Source organism: Teleopsis dalmanni, chromosome 1, assembly GCF_002237135.1.
Source record: "Teleopsis dalmanni isolate 2A chromosome 1, ASM223713v2, whole genome shotgun sequence".
NCBI classification, from domain to species: domain Eukaryota; kingdom Metazoa; phylum Arthropoda; class Insecta; order Diptera; family Diopsidae; genus Teleopsis; species Teleopsis dalmanni.
The window spans coordinates 228,236,593-228,255,612 of NC_051846.1; the positions used below are offsets into that span (position 1 = coordinate 228,236,593).

General features: G+C 30.4%; 3 protein-coding genes across 8 annotated transcripts in view; 1 reads left to right on the forward strand and 2 right to left on the reverse strand.

Annotated features, from left to right (window-relative positions):
- Positions 1-19,020, reverse strand: part of LOC119672527 (calcium-binding mitochondrial carrier protein SCaMC-2) — a 159,457-nt gene that overhangs the window by 114,635 nt on the left and 25,802 nt on the right. The gene's annotated exons all lie outside the window — the stretch shown is intronic.
- LOC119672534 (nucleoside-triphosphatase THEP1-like) lies at positions 33-2,321 on the forward strand. Of its 4 annotated transcripts, XM_038083605.1 has the most exons (6): positions 33-149; positions 233-383; positions 1,283-1,425; positions 1,675-1,837; positions 1,908-2,056; positions 2,111-2,321. In XM_038083605.1, exons 3-6 carry the CDS (start codon positions 1,302-1,304, stop codon positions 2,257-2,259), a joined length of 585 nt encoding a protein of 194 aa, XP_037939533.1. In that variant the 5' UTR covers positions 33-149; positions 233-383; positions 1,283-1,301; the 3' UTR covers positions 2,260-2,321. The 4 variants fall into 4 exon arrangements, with proteins under 4 accessions (XP_037939533.1, XP_037939529.1, XP_037939530.1 ...); XM_038083601.1 differs by having other exon boundaries at positions 35-149; positions 1,908-2,321; XM_038083602.1 differs by having other exon boundaries at positions 35-149; positions 236-383; positions 1,908-2,321.
- LOC119672531 (coiled-coil domain-containing protein 43-like) lies at positions 15,476-16,194 on the reverse strand. The gene has a single exon (XM_038083596.1). The coding sequence runs from the start codon at positions 16,147-16,149 to the stop codon at positions 15,505-15,507; it is 645 nt and encodes a 214-aa protein (XP_037939524.1). The 5' UTR covers positions 16,150-16,194; the 3' UTR covers positions 15,476-15,504.

A 19,020-nucleotide genomic window follows, 5' to 3' on the forward strand; every position in this document is an offset into this window, starting at 1 on the left:
TTTTTCGTATCTTCTTTCTTTTTTATATCTTTTTCGTTGCACATGTGATACAATATATTCATTTTTAATACTAACGCTGTTTTTATTGTAACTGGTGTCCAGTGCGGCTATTCTCAATTCACCTTAGAATATCGACGGTAACTTAGAAGGTAGATATTAACATAAATTACTTAAGTACATAAATAAGATTTTGTTTTTATTTTATCTTTGCTAATTCTTTTTGTTGTTTAAGCAGGTAATAATCGTTTACCCAAAAAAGAGCTGACCGGAGTAAGTGTTTGGAATTTGATTGTCTTCTGTCGTGCTCTTCTCCTAGCAGTGCAGCGAGTATCGTAATAGATTTTTAAGATTATAATATAAAGAAATCATCTTATTTATCATATGTAAGTTTTGAAGTACTCTATTTCACTACAAGAGCTTTTATATTTGATTATTTGGAACCATTAATTTATGCTGAATATCAACATATATTGATGTATGTGTTCAAGGATATGTTAATGTTTTATTGATGGTTTTAGTTTGGTATTACAATTTAGTCAAATAATTGTACATTTAAAATGTAGTACGGAATACTTTTAAAATAATTGTGTATCACATTATAACGACAACATATGCTTTTGTATAGTATATAAGAATGATTAAAAGACATAACTTTTTAAGTTAGTAATTATTAGTTAGTAACTATTAGTAACTATTAAGAAGTCAATATTAAAGTGCACACAAATGGACAATGGTGTCATTGTTCCGCTTTAAAACTGCCGTCACTTTCCTGTATTGTCTTGCAACGGACACAACAGTACGGTCGAGTACCGACAATGGCCAACAGCGCTTCTTAACAAGCTGGTATCTGATTCGATACTAGCTCTATAGCATAAAAAGATTTTTAATTTATGTGAATGAAAGACGAATTGTGCATGCAGTAAGTACTGTTTTAATAAAAAGCAGAGCAAGGAATAGCTATGTGTTAAGCAGTTTCTTGTCAGACATAAACATATACATATGTGCTAAATATATGTCCCAACTACTGAGTTACTATTCATAAATGTCTCACTACACACACAAACTTTAGCAGTTCATTGATTTATGACTTTGTACAATTGATATGGTAAGGTTCCTTTGCCTACATCTTATATCAATAGCTTCGCACGTGAACATGCACTCTATTCTTTCCGTCTTTTTATCTGTTATATATTTTTTATTATGATTATTGTCTTCAATTTTTTTATTTTAATATATTATATTGTATGTATGTTTTGTATTAATTTTTATTTATTTTTTCTAGATAATAACAGTAATTTAAAATGGATTCCAAAGCTCGTTTAATCAAAAAGAATAAACTTAAAATTAAGTCTGAACCTGTAAAAAGTGAAACTCACTTACCTATAACATTTGAACCAACAAATATAGTTTTAACAGGAAAACCAGGTAATTATTATATTGCAATAACGAAATTTAAATAATTTGAATAATATATCTGATGATGAGTACGTGGTAATACTCGAAATAGTGTTGTATGATTAGCCAAATTTCAATAAATTAACTAAATTTTTTGTTCTTGTCTTTTCTTTGCTATGCAAATTCGTCTAACTTTTAAAAAATTCGTTTTCGTCATAAAGACGCGTCACTCTTGGCAAGAAAAATTAACAGTAAAAATATATTTTCTTTTATTTAAAGGAGTTGGGAAAACTACATTAATCAAAAGCATAATTGATCACTTACAGCAATGTGGAACGATTGGTTGCTGTGGCTTTTATACCAACGAAACGAGAGATACTGCAAACGAACGCACCGGTTTTGAAATTATCACTCTTGATGGAAAAGAATCGACACTAGCCAAGTGGGTGGATTTAAAATGTTCTAAAATATTTATTGCTTAACTATTATTTACTGCTTATTTATTTATATAGGACATTTACATTTGATGATGTACGTCGGCCTAAGATCGGGAAATATTCAGTATATGTCGAAAATGTTGACGCTGTTGCATTGGCCATACGTAATGCTCCCATGAATAAATTACTTGTCCTTGATGAAATTGGCAAAATGGAATTAATGAGTAAATCTTTTCGTTCTACTGTAAATGACGTAATTGACCACACTCTGTTATTAGCAACCATACCTCTAATCTATTCAATACCCATGTTGGAGCGTTTACGTAGTTCACCAAATACTAAACTATTTTGTATAACCAAATCAAATCGTAATACTATTTTTAAAGAAATTGTTGATTGCATTGAAGAATGCCTGAAAGTGAATTAATCAATTTTTTTTTAATTCTATCTCTTTATCTATTTATTAAAGTTTTGTCATAAAATGTAATTAGAGCAAAAAAAATTATTTTGAAAACACTTTTAAAAAGATATAAAATACAGTTCGAAAATATTAACGTCAAATTGTTTTAAACTACTATATTGATTATTGTATTATTAATTAGTATATTGTTGTTGTTATTGTTGTTGTGATTTGAGTTAGTGCTATTGCGCACTTTTACTCTTTTACTCTGTCCTTGATATATACTATACTTTTGCTCTGTCCTTGATATATTTTTTCACTGATTCGATCCTTAGATCTCTATGCATATCTGTTGTTCTAATATACCAAGGAATCTTAATTAGTGCTTTATGGCATTAGCTTTATTAGCTTTATGGCAGTATTTGAGGCTTTGCTGTATGTTACACATCCGTACAGTAGTGCTGCCCTAATTATTTGAGTATATAATAACTTTCAATTTTTGAGGTTGAAGCGATTAATAAAATTTGAGCTTCAAATTTGACAGGACCCGAGTTCGATTCCTGGTAATTATTTTCAAGACCACCGATGATGGGTATTTGGCAATACTCGAAACAGCTCTATAGTCACCCAAAAATTCAATTAATTAAAATAATATAAAATAAATTTTTGTTGTTGTGGTTCACTACTGTTCGAAAAACTCCTTTATGAGTTATATTATTATTATAATTATTATTATTTATTAAAAAATTATTTAAAATAATATTTGTTATATTATCATTACTCCAATAATAGCAATTAGTAAATTAAATTTAATTGAACAATCGTCATCCCTCCAAGTCATTCAAATCAGTTTTTCTGATTTATCCAGTCTTTTGTGACTTAAAAAACGCTTTTAAAAAACGCTCTTAAACACTTTACTAAATTCCAAAATTGTTCCACTACATCATTTTTATAATAATATTAAGAACAATAGCATTGCATTACATATACCCTAAAGCTTCTCATTACAGCAAATTTGCTTTCAATAAAAATGACATCCTGTCAAATGGTTTGATGTGGGAAAAAATACAAAGACCCTGACGACGTTACAAAAGAATCTCAGAAATCACTTTTGACAATGAGTTATTATTATTCTTGGTGATTATAGATAATTGAATAATTATGTCATTTGTTGATAAATCAAATTCAAAGAATATACATGCACTTAAAAAAGGTTGTACATGCATATGTGCTCTTAATAAATAAATTTTATAATGGTGGTATGTATCTGGCACATTACATTATGTGTATTCAACTCTATTTTCAATTTTAATTTAAATTGCCAAGTACACTGAAAAGTTTAGGAGATAAAAATTATATCAGCTTAAGTATCTATGAGATTTCATGTTACATTAAAAAGGATAATTGAAGCTGTTGCTATAGCTTAACCATTTTTGTACACAAACATAAAAAGAAAGTACCATACTCAATCTTCTTAGAAAAAGAAACTGAAAAGATTAGGAAAGAGTTATAGATAGACAGATAGATTTTGAAAGGCTGTGAACTATATTACCAAGTCACTGCATCTTTGGAGGATTATTGTGACTATATTGAGAAAAGAGTGAACATAAAGGTGCATCTACATCAAAGCGAACGCTTGCAAACGAACGAACTTTTGTAGGTTCGCTTTGGTGTGGATGCACCTTAAGAGTGATAATAAAAAGAGAAGAAATTTGAACCAAGTTAGTTGTTATATATCAGATGTCAATAGAACTCAATCTATTATAACAATTGAGCGAAGTCAAAGGGTCTTAAGATACACTGAGCCTCTCAAGTAAAATACAGTAGGTATAAACGTTAGTAACTCAAATCATGGCATCATAGACCCCTGGAGGAAGAGCGCAAATCGCTATCACAATTAAAAAGATTTTTCAATAAGAGCAGCTATGGTAATTCAACAGCAAAGATGACAGATAAACACAGGCGAAGAATATAGTCAATAGACTAAACGCCAACGAAAAACAGACGTTTGAGCTTCGTGCTCTGGAGGGTCTCTTTACGAAATACCGACTAATCGGATTTTATTTATGCATGACAAGTATCTGCTTGATTATTGTAACAGTGTTAAGAATATTAGAAAATGTTTTGACTAGATTTACATATTTTTATCTATTTGTTTAAGCCGCCGTATGACATTTTTTTTTATAATTACAGCTCTTATTATGATATGATAACAAATTAGCTGATGAAAACATCTTGTCAGGAACAACAAAGACAAAAACCTTTGTAGTATATTGTATAATAATTTTCAATCGCACCCATATAACTCAGCTATAATTCAGATTTCAACAGCTATAACTCCAATGTAAAGTCTATACGTTTCTAAGCACATGAGATATGGAAGTGATATAAAGCAATTGATAGAAAATTACATGTTTTTTAAATTGTAAATAAATATATAGTTAATGGCACTACAAATCTTGTGAATATCACAAGGTAATTATATGCTATCATTGCAATCTGCAGACATACCTGACAATTTCCTACTTTATTGATGACTAAATCCCAGATCTTACGAAAATATTATGACTTAGGCAGTGAAGAAGAACCAGCAAGGTGCAGGACTCATAGTTGGAAGCAAGATAATAACAGTTGTTAGAGGTACCAATTATTCTTAGTGGCGCATTAAAGGAGAAATAAGAGAGACGTTTCTATATAGAAAAATCGTAGTATTTCTGCGTTCAATTACAGAAAAATTTTAAGAAAGCTTCCCATAGATAATTGTAGAGCCTCTATATTTTACTACAAGAAGAGCATACAGAAATAGTTTTAAAGCTTCCCATAGATAATTGTAGAGCCTCTATATTTTACTGCAATAAGAGTATACAGATGAATTTCAAAAGTTTTTGTCATTATGAACTAAGTTTCGTTTCAAAATATTTCCAATTGTATAATTGTGGAACCGTATAAGAAAATAAATTTGACATAAAGTTCACTTATATGATATGCTACACATAGTATTTAGATAAAGTGGCAACCACCCATTGCGACTTATATAGTCCTACTGATGCGTTATGATACCACCAAATCCCATTTAAAAATTCTCACATCGTTTTCCGCATAACCAATAGTCCCTCGTTAACATCAAAATAGTGGACAAGTTTATTTTGGCAATTTTAATCAGATTAGGCAATTTTATGTATATATACGAATGGATCCAAACGTTTTTCTTAAAAAATATCCTTTATAGGATATGAGTAGCACAATCTTAACTATTTGTTAATTTATTGCTATTGCTGAATTGTACTTAATAGATATTAGGTAATATGTGTGCGGGTTTACTGAACCAGTATTCAGCTTCTACACAAATAATATATAATACATTATTACCTATGTTAACTAATGAGGCTTTGTTCGCTTTAGCCTTAGTTCATTGGTAATATCCAGCAGATGAATAGCTTCCACATTAATATGATTGAAGGATCCAAACTGAACTATAATGTGTGGGGAGGAGTCTATTCTCATAGCCTATATATTTAAAAGTCTTTCCGGCTGTTGGGTCATTGTTTTGTATTGCAAGCGGAAGTGCTTACTATTGAGAAGGTAGTATTCTTACTGAAACATGTTAAGTTTTCAGAAAGTAAACTATGCATATACTCGGATAGTCAATCCGCTATCGGGGCACTGTTCTTCATGTTGCTATATTGGGAAACCCTCATAAACTGTCGAATTTTCTCTACCTGAAATTATCATATATAAATGTTATATATTAGGGACATAAAACTTTTCTTAAACATTTTTTTGAGTGTCCTTTGTTATTGAAACATTATTAATAAGGAAGAGGACAAAGTTTCAACGGACATTAGCAACGATAAAATAAACTGATTTAACTTAAATAAAATATTTATTGAAATTTGGTTTAATGTCATAAATAACGGAGCGACATTTAGGACCAAACTTACGCTTGCATTTAAATAAAACAGGACACTCGTGCAATCTTGGTACTGTTAGCTTATGTACTTAAAATATCAATGTCAGCTTGTTAAGTATATTTTTCAAAATGGCGTACAGATTTAATTAATTTAATTTTACTTTCTTTTTGTTTTTGGCTTTGGCTATGGCTTTGGTACTCGTCATTTTGGGTTTAAAAATTCGCTATAAAAGTGAAATTGTTTTGGTTGCATATAAAAAAAGCCACAACCGTCCGAAGTGCATCAGTACGGAAAGGACGTTATCGCGCCGACACAGATACTGGGACAGTTCCAAACAACAAAGCATAAAAGATTTATTTTTTGATTTAATATTTATTTATTGTATATGAATTTTTTTATATTTTGGTTAGTTTTACTTATTTTGGCTTACACCACAAATAAGTAAAATTTATGATGACGTGCGCAATTGAGAAATTTTTTAATAACAAAATAAAAATTATGTTTTTAATTTTAATTTGGGCATTAATATGGAAACACGGTAGTGCTATGGCTGTTGTTGCTGGCAGTGAAACGAGTGATACGAGTGCTACTAGTGGTACCAGTGGTACCACTGTCGTTGCTGGTGGAGCTGTAGTGAACGTTGCAGCAAATGGTGCTGGCAACAATAATGACAGCATAGCGATTTATTATACAAAAAATGATAATGGCTCAGTTGATGATGAGCAAGTATTAAGGAGTTACAAAGAATTTGCTGTCATAGCAAAGGATCGATTGGGCGTAAATAATAAATATAATAATAAAAATAATGAAATAGGCATATCATATGGCAAACGAAATGACAACAAAAGCATCAAAGATAAATATAATAAAGGAAAAAGGAAGGAGCTACTTCTTGCTATAGCAGAAGGAGCCACTGAAATAATGTCAAGTGTAAGTACGAGAAATAACAGAGCAGCAGTGGCAGCAGTGGCAGCAATGGCAGCACCCAAAGCAGAAGCAGAAGTAGGAACAGTGACAACCACAAAAGTGAATTCGATATATGATGTTGACACTGATAAAGGATACGTAAGTAATAATAATGATAATGAGAGTAAAAAGTATATTGAAAATGCAAATGAGCTTGACGATGGTAACAATAATAATTCCAACAACAATGGTAACTTCAAAATTTATGCTGATAATAATATGATGAAGGATACTACAAAGGAACTTCAAAACGGTACGCATATTAACGGGGATAACAGGGCAGATACGAATGAGCAGCAGTACTCAGCGCAACGATTGCATGTGACAGCAATATTGCAACAACAATTAATTTATAAATTTGCAATTAAATACAAACAGATACCAAGGGTAACATTTTTTACATGCCGCATGACAACAACAACAACAACAACAACAACAACTGGTACTGGTACTGCTACTACAGACACTGCCAACAGCAATAAAGATAATACAGAAGAATCCTACTTAAATGTGAATACAATGGAAATAATAAAACGCATGTACGACATCCCAGCATATAACACAAAAACCACAAATAAACCAAGACCAGCAGCAGCAACAACAGGAAAAACAAAACCAACAACGGCAGCAATGGCAGCAACAACAATAGCGACAACAACAGCAAAGACAATGCAAACTTTAGATGGAGCAAAAGGAAAGGATAATTCATTTGCAGCAGCAATTGATGCTGACGATATTGAAAGACGACGTTATGCTCATACGTTGCCAAGTGGTATTTTAATTAAAGTTGTGCAAATCGATCAATTATTCAATAAGCAAAGCAGCGCCACTGTCGGCAGCACCAGCACAGGCAGAAGAAGTGGCTTCAGCAACAACAATAACAACAACAACAATAGAAACGCACAACGTTCAAGTGGTGCCTCAGGTTTTGGTGTTCCGTATGTTGAACGTGTTGGTGGTACTATTGGTGCTGGTCCGTCTCTTCGAAGTACATATATGAATGCAAATTGGTTGGAGCAGAATTTACGTGTTGATATACGTCGCCAAATTGTTGTGTTGGATTTATCGTGTGGCATGGCCAGTCGACGATTATTGGAATTGGTAAGTTCACAATAGTGCACATTCACACGTACACATATTAAACATATAAAAGCAAGTATATATGGATTTGTAATATTGGGAAATTTCGTTTGTTTTCATTTCATTGTGAATTACATTTGATGTTTATTTGCTCAAATAATTCACTATTCTCCTTCATTTTGATGTGTTTCCATTAATTTATTAAAATTAATTTGCAAACAAAAATATTTTATTAAGTTTTGATATAGACTTAGACTAATGACATTTGTGAGTAATTGTTATATTAATTGTTATTGGAAGCGTTCTATAATATATTTCACATAATTGAAATAAATTTAATGGTGCATTGCATTTAAGTTCCATTCATAATTTTAATTACTCAATGAACAATTGAATGCATTTCTTATCCAATTTGGAAATGAAATTCTAATTAATGTCTATTATTACTTTTATATTTGTTAAGTTTAAATACAGGAATGCGTCTTTGAAAACTGCAATTGAAAAGTTCATACAAAATAGGTTTTCGGTCGTCATTGAATTTAGAAAGTTAACGTCAGCACACTGTACCATGGCGCTACATTGTACAGTACAATTTTATTCAAAATGTAATAAGAACCTTGATTTGCAGTAATTAAGTCTCCATACAAAACTTTAACTTATAAACAGGTAGTTTACACAATTGCAATTAATTCAATAAACATTTATATTAAATAAGTGCCATTTTCTATATAAAATCTATACAAATATATAGTTACGTGGTTCGTTGTTTATTAGTGCAAACATAGGAGCAAACTCGTTTCAATAGTATGTTTAGATTATAGGTTAGGTTAGATTGGGTTGGAGTGGCGGCTTTGTACATCAAAGGCCACTTGAGCACAAATAATGTCCCATTGTGATTCCAAGATGCTTAGATTACAATAATGTAACTCATTTTCGGGTTTCTCTGTTAGACTATCGTACTTAATTTATTAATAGATTAATTATTAAAAGATTTATTTAATAAATTTAAAAGCGAACTCTATTTTTTTTAAATTATTTTTTACATTATTTTTAATATTTTGAATTATATTTTATTTTTTTTTTATATTTTTTAATGCTCCCTTTTTTATATTTTTAACTATATTTCTTTTATATATATATTCATATATATTTTTATATATTTTTTAATTTTTAAAAAATCGATTATTATTAATAGATTAATTATTAAAAGATTTATTTAATAAATTTAAAAGCGAATTCTATTTTTTTAAAATTATTTTTTGCATTATTTTTAATATTTTGAATTATATTTTTTTATATTTTTAATTATATTTTTTCTATATATATATTCATATATATTTTTATATATTTTTTAATTTTTTTTTCAAAATTTATTAGAAATTTTTTAAATTAGAAATCAATTTTTTTTTTTTTGAAATTAAACTTTGGTCACTGGAATACTCTGGAATACATAATTTCCATATTGTGGTAGTTTTGCTTTATCTCTTAATTGTGTTTGTTTCTTCATTGTGCTTCTCTCTTCTTTGTATGTAGACACCCTGGTCTTTCTTTGTTTTAGGGACTATAATTCAGTATTTATTAAATGATATTTTCTTCAATTCAAAGTAAATTTAAAATGTGATGAAAGTACCTATAATACCGGGTTATTACCTCAATAATTTGTGCTTCCCTAGAACTTAATTTCGCTGCTATTGTGATCGGCCAGAATACTCGAAAATTATGGCAAAGCTTATAGTATCAGAGCTTGAATCTAGCTGATGGTTATATTGGTTACATTGGTTCTAGTATTCTAGTATTCTACATTCTAGTATTCATTTTTATATAAAAGTTAGTTTATTCAGTAGTGTTGAACAGTTTTTTGGTGGGCAGTTTGGACATCTTCATATTTTGTTAAGGGGTGCATATACTTGGTTGTTATAAATTGAATAAATGAATAATTTTTTATGTAATGTACCATTATCTATCAAAGCTACTTTAACTTCTTTAATCAAACATTTTGTCAGACAATTTTACTGCAATTATCTTTTTTTTATATGCACTTATTAACTTTTGCAATGATGACGTATACGAAAAAAATGATTAAAAAAAATGTTTTCCTTTAATAAAAATGTGAAATTCTATATTTACGTTGCCATTGCTTGCGGTACTTATACGTTACTTATACCTTACCATCAAAAGGCATCGAATAAAGCGTTCTTCAATTCATCGTATCATTGGCTTTTGATTGAGGAGGATTATGCAACAGTAAATCAACAAACTGAAATCAATAACGACGACGACAACGACGATGATGATGGTGATGATGTCGATTATAACAACAGTAACAGAAATCAAAATGAGAATCTTGTCAACAACTACGATTACAACAAAAAGTACAGAAATAACAAATCTCAAGCGTACAAACAAAGTAATGTTGACGTTTCCATATCCGCCATTGGCAAGCACTCACAGGATAATGACACAAATTTTATTGGCAACCAGCGACAACAGCAACAGCAGCAACAACAGCAACAACAACAACGGCAACGGCAACAATTACGACAGTATCAGCAACAACAACAAAATTATAAGTTGTTAGCAAATAAAAAAGGTTTAGTTTCTACTCCTAGTAATATTAGTACTAGCACTAATAGTAATGCCGGTGAGGAGCAGGATGCTGAGAATGAAAGCATTGAAACGTTTTTAGAGAAGCTCAATATTAACATAAATACTGAATTAATATTAGCTAAGCGTAAACGTTCATTTTCAATAGCAGTCAATAGTAACAGTGTTAACAGTGACAACAACAGCAACAACAACGATGATGGCAGCAGCAACAATATTAAAAATTATTCTAATCAGGCACTTCAAAGGCAAGATTACTACATTATTTACGATGTTTGGTAAGTAAAGTAAGCAATAATTGTATAAAATTGAAATCACTGCAAAATTATAAATAATAAAAAATTATTCTTTATTTACCAAAAATCTAAGCAAATATATACATAATCGGCTCGCAGATACATTCGAGGGTAGATAGCGTTTTGAAAGTTCGATCTTTTTTTTTACGTACATCTACCTCAGAAACTATTGCGATAGATATGTCGATAGAGTTTGTTTTGTACTTATTACAAATTATTAAGTATTTAAATGGCTGATAGGTTGGTTAAACTGGTGACCCTTCATGAGTCCACTTACTGCTTTTTGAAACATGATAGTCCGGATTGACTACTCTGATTGAAACTTGATTCTTCTCATACCATTAAGTAGAATATATTTTATACTTACATGATTTTTGAAACACTTTTTGGATTTCTTTGGATAACCAATCTTTCGGATAACCAGTTTCGATTATTTAACTCTGATTGAAACGCTTTCCTAATCGTATGCTATATTTTAACAAACATTCACATGCTTTTGAAAATGTTCTATGAATATCTTTAACTCCTGAAAACTACAAGGGATGTAGCTGTGCGAACGGAAGCCATTTTGCCTTTAACTCAATAACGATATCCGAGAATCGAGGGAAGCAAAAGTATCCAACATTATGTGGTCTACTTCGGCTAATCCTTTACTTCAATGTGAAGGCCACTTGATGAACGGCGCGCTGTTCTCAACGTCCCACAATATATATATTCCCGAAAACCAGTAGTCGCTAATTTCTCTAACAGAAACCTTTTTCAAATCTTCGTAAATCTATGTACCATAAAGTAAATTATATTATTCAATAAGCACATCTGTTGATTATGGGTGATCCAAAGAAGGGTTTAACTGGATTTTATTTAGCATTCACACTTGCTTTTTTTTTGAAAGTTTTTTAACTGAATTTTCACTTTTCTACTTAAACAATTATTTCAGTAAATTTCCATAATTACATATCAACGACATACCACAAGTTTCAAATCACAATTCAATCAATAATTGGGAAAAACTTTTCCACCTCAAAATTTCGTCGTTTGCAACTTTTCAGTTTGCTTTTTGCCCAAAGCTGGAACTTAAAGAACCATTCAACTGCAAACTTTGTTCTGTACTTCATCAATATTTGCTGATTGTGAATTCATACAAAATTTAACTGAAAATGAAAAAATAAAAATAAGAGAAAATCAAATCGAAATAAAAAATAGAATAATTCGTAACAAGTAGAAAAAACGAGTTGATTACTCCAACGAAAATTGCAAAAAGTTCACAAAGTCAAAGTGCAATTTGTGCCCACTTAAATGTGTATTCGCCTCTGGATTCCAATGGATTCGACTGAATTTGTAATTTTATTCGTAAATTTTGTATTACAAAAATGGGAGTTAAATAGTAAAACATTTGCAGTTGCAATGCTCATCCACAAAATCAAAAAAAAAAAAAAAGAAAATTGACGAGAAAGTAGTGAAAGCACTGGATGAAGTCTATTGAAGATTTTGTTTTTATTTGCACTTTTAATCAATTTCAGTTTGTAAATGTTTTGTCTGAATTGAGTCTGAATGGCATCAATGTCAATGATATTTGAATACTTTTGCTTTGTAGTATCATTTAATGTTTCTTTTAAAGAAATCTGATGCACGACACAAGCAAATGAATGTAAGAGTTCCTAAGTATGCTGTAAAGTAGTGCTTGGATAGGAAGTATGAATTCAAGCTTAACAAATTAAATATTTTATCTGATCGAAAGATGAAAAGTTTTATATACTGTTCTTGTTTAAACAACATAGTCAGTCAAAGACGTTTACGGGAAGAAATTAAGGGATTAGTTTCGAAAACTAATTGAATCTTTATAAGAAAACATTTAACTAAACAAAGTTTTAACATCTAGTGTAAATTGGTTTCCAAGTGGGTTCGAACCCTAAAATATTTCTTCTTGTATACGCTGCTGTAGATGGTCCTTAAATAGTAATAGCAATCCCTAAAAGTGGAGATTAACTTAAGTTGAATGGTTTATTAGAAAAAATTTATATATTTGGAGAAACTTGAGAAACCTTGTTGAGCTATTCCCAAAGCTTTACAATTATAGAAAGTTCATTTAATTTAAGCTAAATAAAAAGCAAAAAAATATTGTCTTTACTATACAAATTGAATCTTAGTTATAAATAGGCATATCCTTCATAAAAGATTTTTTATAATATAATGTCCTGTGTCAACAACAAATCCAACTTTTCATCGTGTGAGAAAAGAACCTTCCAACCATTCAGAATTTAAAATAGATCTATTCCTGTAAATCCAACTTCTCTTTGAGTGAGAAGAGAACCTCTCAACTATTCACAACTTAAGATAGATCTACTCCTGTAAAGATGCCAGCATGTTTAACTGTTGTCTTTAAAATAAAATATTAGTTCCATATTTTTTTATGGTAAACCCATTTTTGAAAAAACTTGAAATATTTAAAACATATTTCTTTGATATTGAAATGGTATGTTGTTGTATACTTAACTAAAATCCTACTAGTTTCGTGGAATCTAAGTAAACATAATTACATTTTGGACTACTAAGTTAATGAAGATTTAACAGTGAAGAAATTAAGGAAGCTTTAAATAGATGCAGCATGCTTTTTCGACATGTATGTGAATGAATGTTGTTGAACATTGAGCTGAGGTTCGGTCACTTAAACGGTAGCCCGAAAACACAAAACAACAATCGGTCTACTAAGTACTTAAGAGTTAACATGGCAAAATGAGTATAAATGGTTGGGTTTGAGACGACTTGGATATAATATAATGACAATGGGGGATTATGAAAACAATGAATTGAGCATCCATAAGTCGCAGACTTAATTGATTGTTGAAATCTATGATTAAGTATCGTCCACCATACAGATTCTGAACAAAGGGATGTATGTAGAAAGGGTATTATGATTAGTTATCGAATTTGTTTTATGTAGTGGGCATTAGAAGGGTTTCTAATCAGAAGTGATGCAAAAGTAATTTGCTGCTTTTTCAAAAAAAAAATAGCCATCTTAAATATAAATGACATGAGAAGAAACTGAGGATGTCAGATTTTGGATTCTAATGAGTACGGTAGTTTCTTTGACTGATTTAGTTAGTTTAACTAAAATCTCGTTTTGGCATTAAATGATTTTGGAACTACAATAAACTTCTTTTTTATTATTCTATAACTAAATTTTTTTTGTCTTTTAGCTTATATATTGAAAACTAAATGATAGAAAAAGATCTTTATTATTTTGATTACGTTTGAGACAGCTTAAGTACGCTTCAACCTTGACCTTGACCCTGATTAACCCTAATAGAACTAAGTGGTTGTAATAGTGTCAAATATTCAAGTAATGAAATATAAAGTATTGAAATAAATACAATACTTATATTAATAAGTATAATATGTGGTAATAATGACTTAAGAACTTGAAAGATGGATTCAGTGTAAACGACGATAAGCGAGATCGTCTTTACTGAAGTCAGTCTGAGACCAAAGAAACCAAAATTAAAATAACTCTGAATCCAGATTCAGGAAGATTATCATCTTAGTAACACAGCATTATTAATCAATTAGGTTCACACTTGTTTGTCTAAAGGGATAATTGAAGAGATGGATTCAGGGAGAATACTAATAGATGCGTTACTCGCACAGTTAGTATATATTTCAGAAAATGAAAGAGCATACATGATTTGTTAAAATTTTTTTTGTATATTTATTTATTATTAGCGACGGGTGGCTTATGCCATTTTTAATTATAACGCTCTCACATCCTGCATTTGTATTTCTATTTCCACTTCTATTTCTAGTTCTATTTCTGTTTCCATTCAATACAAAATAATATAAAAAATTTTTAAATCCAATCAGTTAATGGATTTGGAATTAGTATGAGTTATTTTTTGGTTGGTTAGGGTTCAGACAACAATTGAAAAGAATTGTTCTACAGCTGTGTCCAATCTATGGTACAATTTAAACTAAATATTTTTAAATAAAGGTTACTGTTGACAAATACTTAGCCAGATTTATTTCAGTCTAAAAAATCCATTTAACTAATTGCTGTTACTTCGTTCACGAAACATTTTATTTAGTATAATTTATTTAGTTAAACACATATTTTATTTTCTACAGGAATCCCGGTAAACAGTATGGTGGAGAACTGAATATATCAGAAATAGGCAATTTTACGCTTCCTCATGGACTTCAAATTTTTGACTGGTATCGGAGGAAATCAGCAGCAACGAGGCGATTAAATATGCATTTAGCTGGCATACGCTGTATGATTGTGGTAAGTTACAGAAAAAGTGTAAACGGGAAAAAATTCATGTTACCATCGTATTATTATAATAAATTATTATTTAGCAAAAAAGATGAAATAATTTTATTAAATGATCAATTTTTTTAACATGGATAGTTTAACAACGAAATTAGCGACGATGTTCGCCCTTTACTGTCTTACGTTTCTCTTTCTTCTCCTCACGTTGTTGTTTTTGCTTTTCACGGTCTTCTTTGTCTTTACGTTTTTTGGCTGCACTATCAAGACGTGCTTGTTCTCTACGTTCTTTTTGCAACTTTATAACATCGTGAACGTTAGTATTGCGTTCAACACCGGTTAAAGTTTTGGGAGTGATATTCTTAGTAGCTTCTTCAGGCTTATCAGAAGATTCATCATCAGTAACTGGAGTTTCTGAGTATTGTGTTAATATATGTTCACGTATTTGGCGCTCTTCCTCTGTATATTGACGTTCTTTGGAAACGGTTCGTATTTTTTGTGCTTCCAGTAATTTAGTTAGTTGATCGGTAACGTCAATGGAGGACGAGGCTGGATGTTTGTCAGTTGCATTATCTTCTGTCATTAATTCTTTCCATTTTTCGAATATCATTTTAACTAAATAATTGGTATTATCGACCAGTACACTCAAAAAATCAGTTAATGCATCTTTTTTTTCCTCATCCGTATCATCGCCTTCCAAGATACCAAGTATATAATTACCAAAAACTGATTCATCCGTCTTCCACTCGACTAATTTTTCCAGTAGCCAATTTTTGAATAGAGCGCGTTTGTCTGTCATATTTTTATTTTTGTAATTTATATAATTGTTCACAATTTTATACAAACTTTTAAACAATTTTTTAATATTTCATATATATAAAAAATTGACGTTTGATATTTAAAATGATTTTTTGAGCACTCAATAGATGTAATTAATGGGTTATCTATCATATAGGTCTAATGCAGTTCAAATAAATTTCTCTTGTATTCACAAATTAAACACGAACTGTGTCCTCACGAATTTTGTCAGCAAAAACAGCTGTTGATGTGTTCGAAAACCATGTTATGACGATGTGAATAGAAAACAAGGTGTGTAAAAAATTGTTCGAATTTTTGCAATAGTCAATATAACTTATAAGAGAATATTTTGGAAAACAAACCTATTTTCAGTGATATAACATATTACTCGTAAATGGATGGATGTAGTCATGTTGAGAAGGTTTGTAACATATAGAAAAAATGGTGTGATACATTTTTCGGATTCTTGCAGATCTCATACATATAACCCATAGGAGAATATTATGGAAAACAAAGCTATTTTTAATAATATAACATATTATTGCTTGTTTATTATTAGACACGTAATACAAATAGTAACTCGCGTAAATGGATAGACCTACTTTTAGTATGTTTGGTTCCTTACTTGAAACATGATAGCAAAATGGTGAATACTCACCAATTACGCAAAACGTGAGCATATATATAAATCCTTCCCTATAACCAACCAACCAGTCGACACTTATAATTACTTGATGGTGTTTCACTGCTTTGGTGAAGGTTTCCGTATCAATGTGCTAAACTATATATGTTCAGAATCAGTCACTTTTTCTTAATATACAATATATAAACCAACATATTTCAATGGCATTTTTCTTACTGGGTACTTACTGAAACACGCATCCGTAATATAAAATAAAATGTAAAACGTTTTATGGAAAGCACTTGGACATATTTGGAAAATGTGAATGGCTTTTGACTGAAGATGTCACCAATTGTATTTTGATTTCCCCTGTGTCATTTCTGTGTACTTCGAATGTGTATTTGTTGTTATTGAAATTTGAAATTGTTGTATCTATTTTATATAGATTGGGTACAAAAAAAATATGCACAAAAGTCCCCATACAAGCGGCATTGAAAACTGCAATAGCAATAAAATATTTTTCTGCTGCAGGCAACATCTACGGTTATTTTGGTATCAATGTAGAGTGAGTGGGTTTATGGGCCCAATATTTACTTTGCTCATAGGTAACATGCCAAATGCTGATGTTGGATGTTAGATGTTATGTTGAGAGACATTATCCACATCCAGCATTTCTATTGTGTATGGTTTGTGCATTATTTGTGCCAAATTGCTTAACATTTTGCATCATTTTACAATCTTCTTTTTGTTTTCTTTTTTGAATAATATTTCCCCTTTACTCTTTTGTTATTTAGTATTATTCTTTGTTTTTTTTTGTTTTTGTGAAAAATTTATTGTAACTCCAGTTTTTTTTGTCTGTTTTAGATTACCCACAAGAATCGTTCGGATACCTTGGAGCATTATCTTACAACACATTACGATACTCATCTGGATTCAATGAATCGCTTTAACTTTGCTCTGCTCTCACACGTAAGGGACATGTACAATTTCAGGTTCGTTGGATTTGTTGTTTTGGAATTAAAAAACATTTTTTCACATTCTTATTTATTTTTAAATTTATTTATTTCTTTTTTTTTTTTTGCTATACGAGAGTGTATATTTCACCATTCCTAAAGAAGCTGTAAATTGTTTGGTTAGTTTAGGGTTTCATCGTAGTTTAGTTTGGTGTAGTGTTTGCATTGATTAAAATCCATTTGCTGCAGGCACGTAATGACAGAAGAGTGCTGCAAGGGTACAGACGCCAATATTTATGATATATTCAGAAGAAAAATTTATTTCCAGAATATGAAATCACAATACTCCATTACCACAAAGTTTTCAGTTAAAGTAAATTTTAAATATTTAAATTATTTTTACTTATATTTCTACTTAATATGGAAAAGAGCTGAGCTTGATTTTCGTACACATTTAGGCTAAAACATTCGTAAAGGGTGTATATTGATATTTTACATACGTTCTCCTATGAACTACTATTAAATATCGTTAAAAATATTAATTTTATTAACTATCAAGTGAAACATTACTGTTATCTGACTTCCTTTAAATCGAGAAAACGCTGGTAATCAGAACTAAAAGATATCTCAAAATTAGTCAATAGCCTTAATCTTTGTCTGGATTAGATTCGACGAAAAAAAGACACAAGTAGGCGTTATATCTATCTTTATTGTTAAATTGTTACATTATATTGAGATGCCTGCGTGACTCACTATATATCTCTAATAACAGTCCTAAAAACTATCATTCCATCATGGATGCCAGTCAGAGTTGCATTTAACACTACAGTCATATAGTATGGTAAGTGAAGGGATTACAACAGTAGCCAAACTAAACGGAAGAAAGATATGCATTATAAAAGCTATTGCGGTAAAAATGTTAAAAGTCCACCAAATGGGGAATACAAGTGCAAATAAATCAGATATATACGTTCTATCAGTAATGTAATTACACTTCAATATTTTAGGAAAAAATTTGCCAAACCTAAAACCAGTTTTCTCGCTGCCAATATGGATTTTAAGCTAACGGTCTAATATACTATATATTTTCACAGACAGATAGACAGTGATTAAAGCTATTGGATACAAGAGGTCTTCAGCTTATATAAGTTCACCAGTATAGATAAAATATTAACTTTACAGGTAGCAATTTTAATGCTAACTAAACATTAGTTTGCGATTCCCAACATGCGGATTTAGCACGGAATGCGACTTGGTGACTTTTCCATATATAAGATATCACAGATCATATTAATAA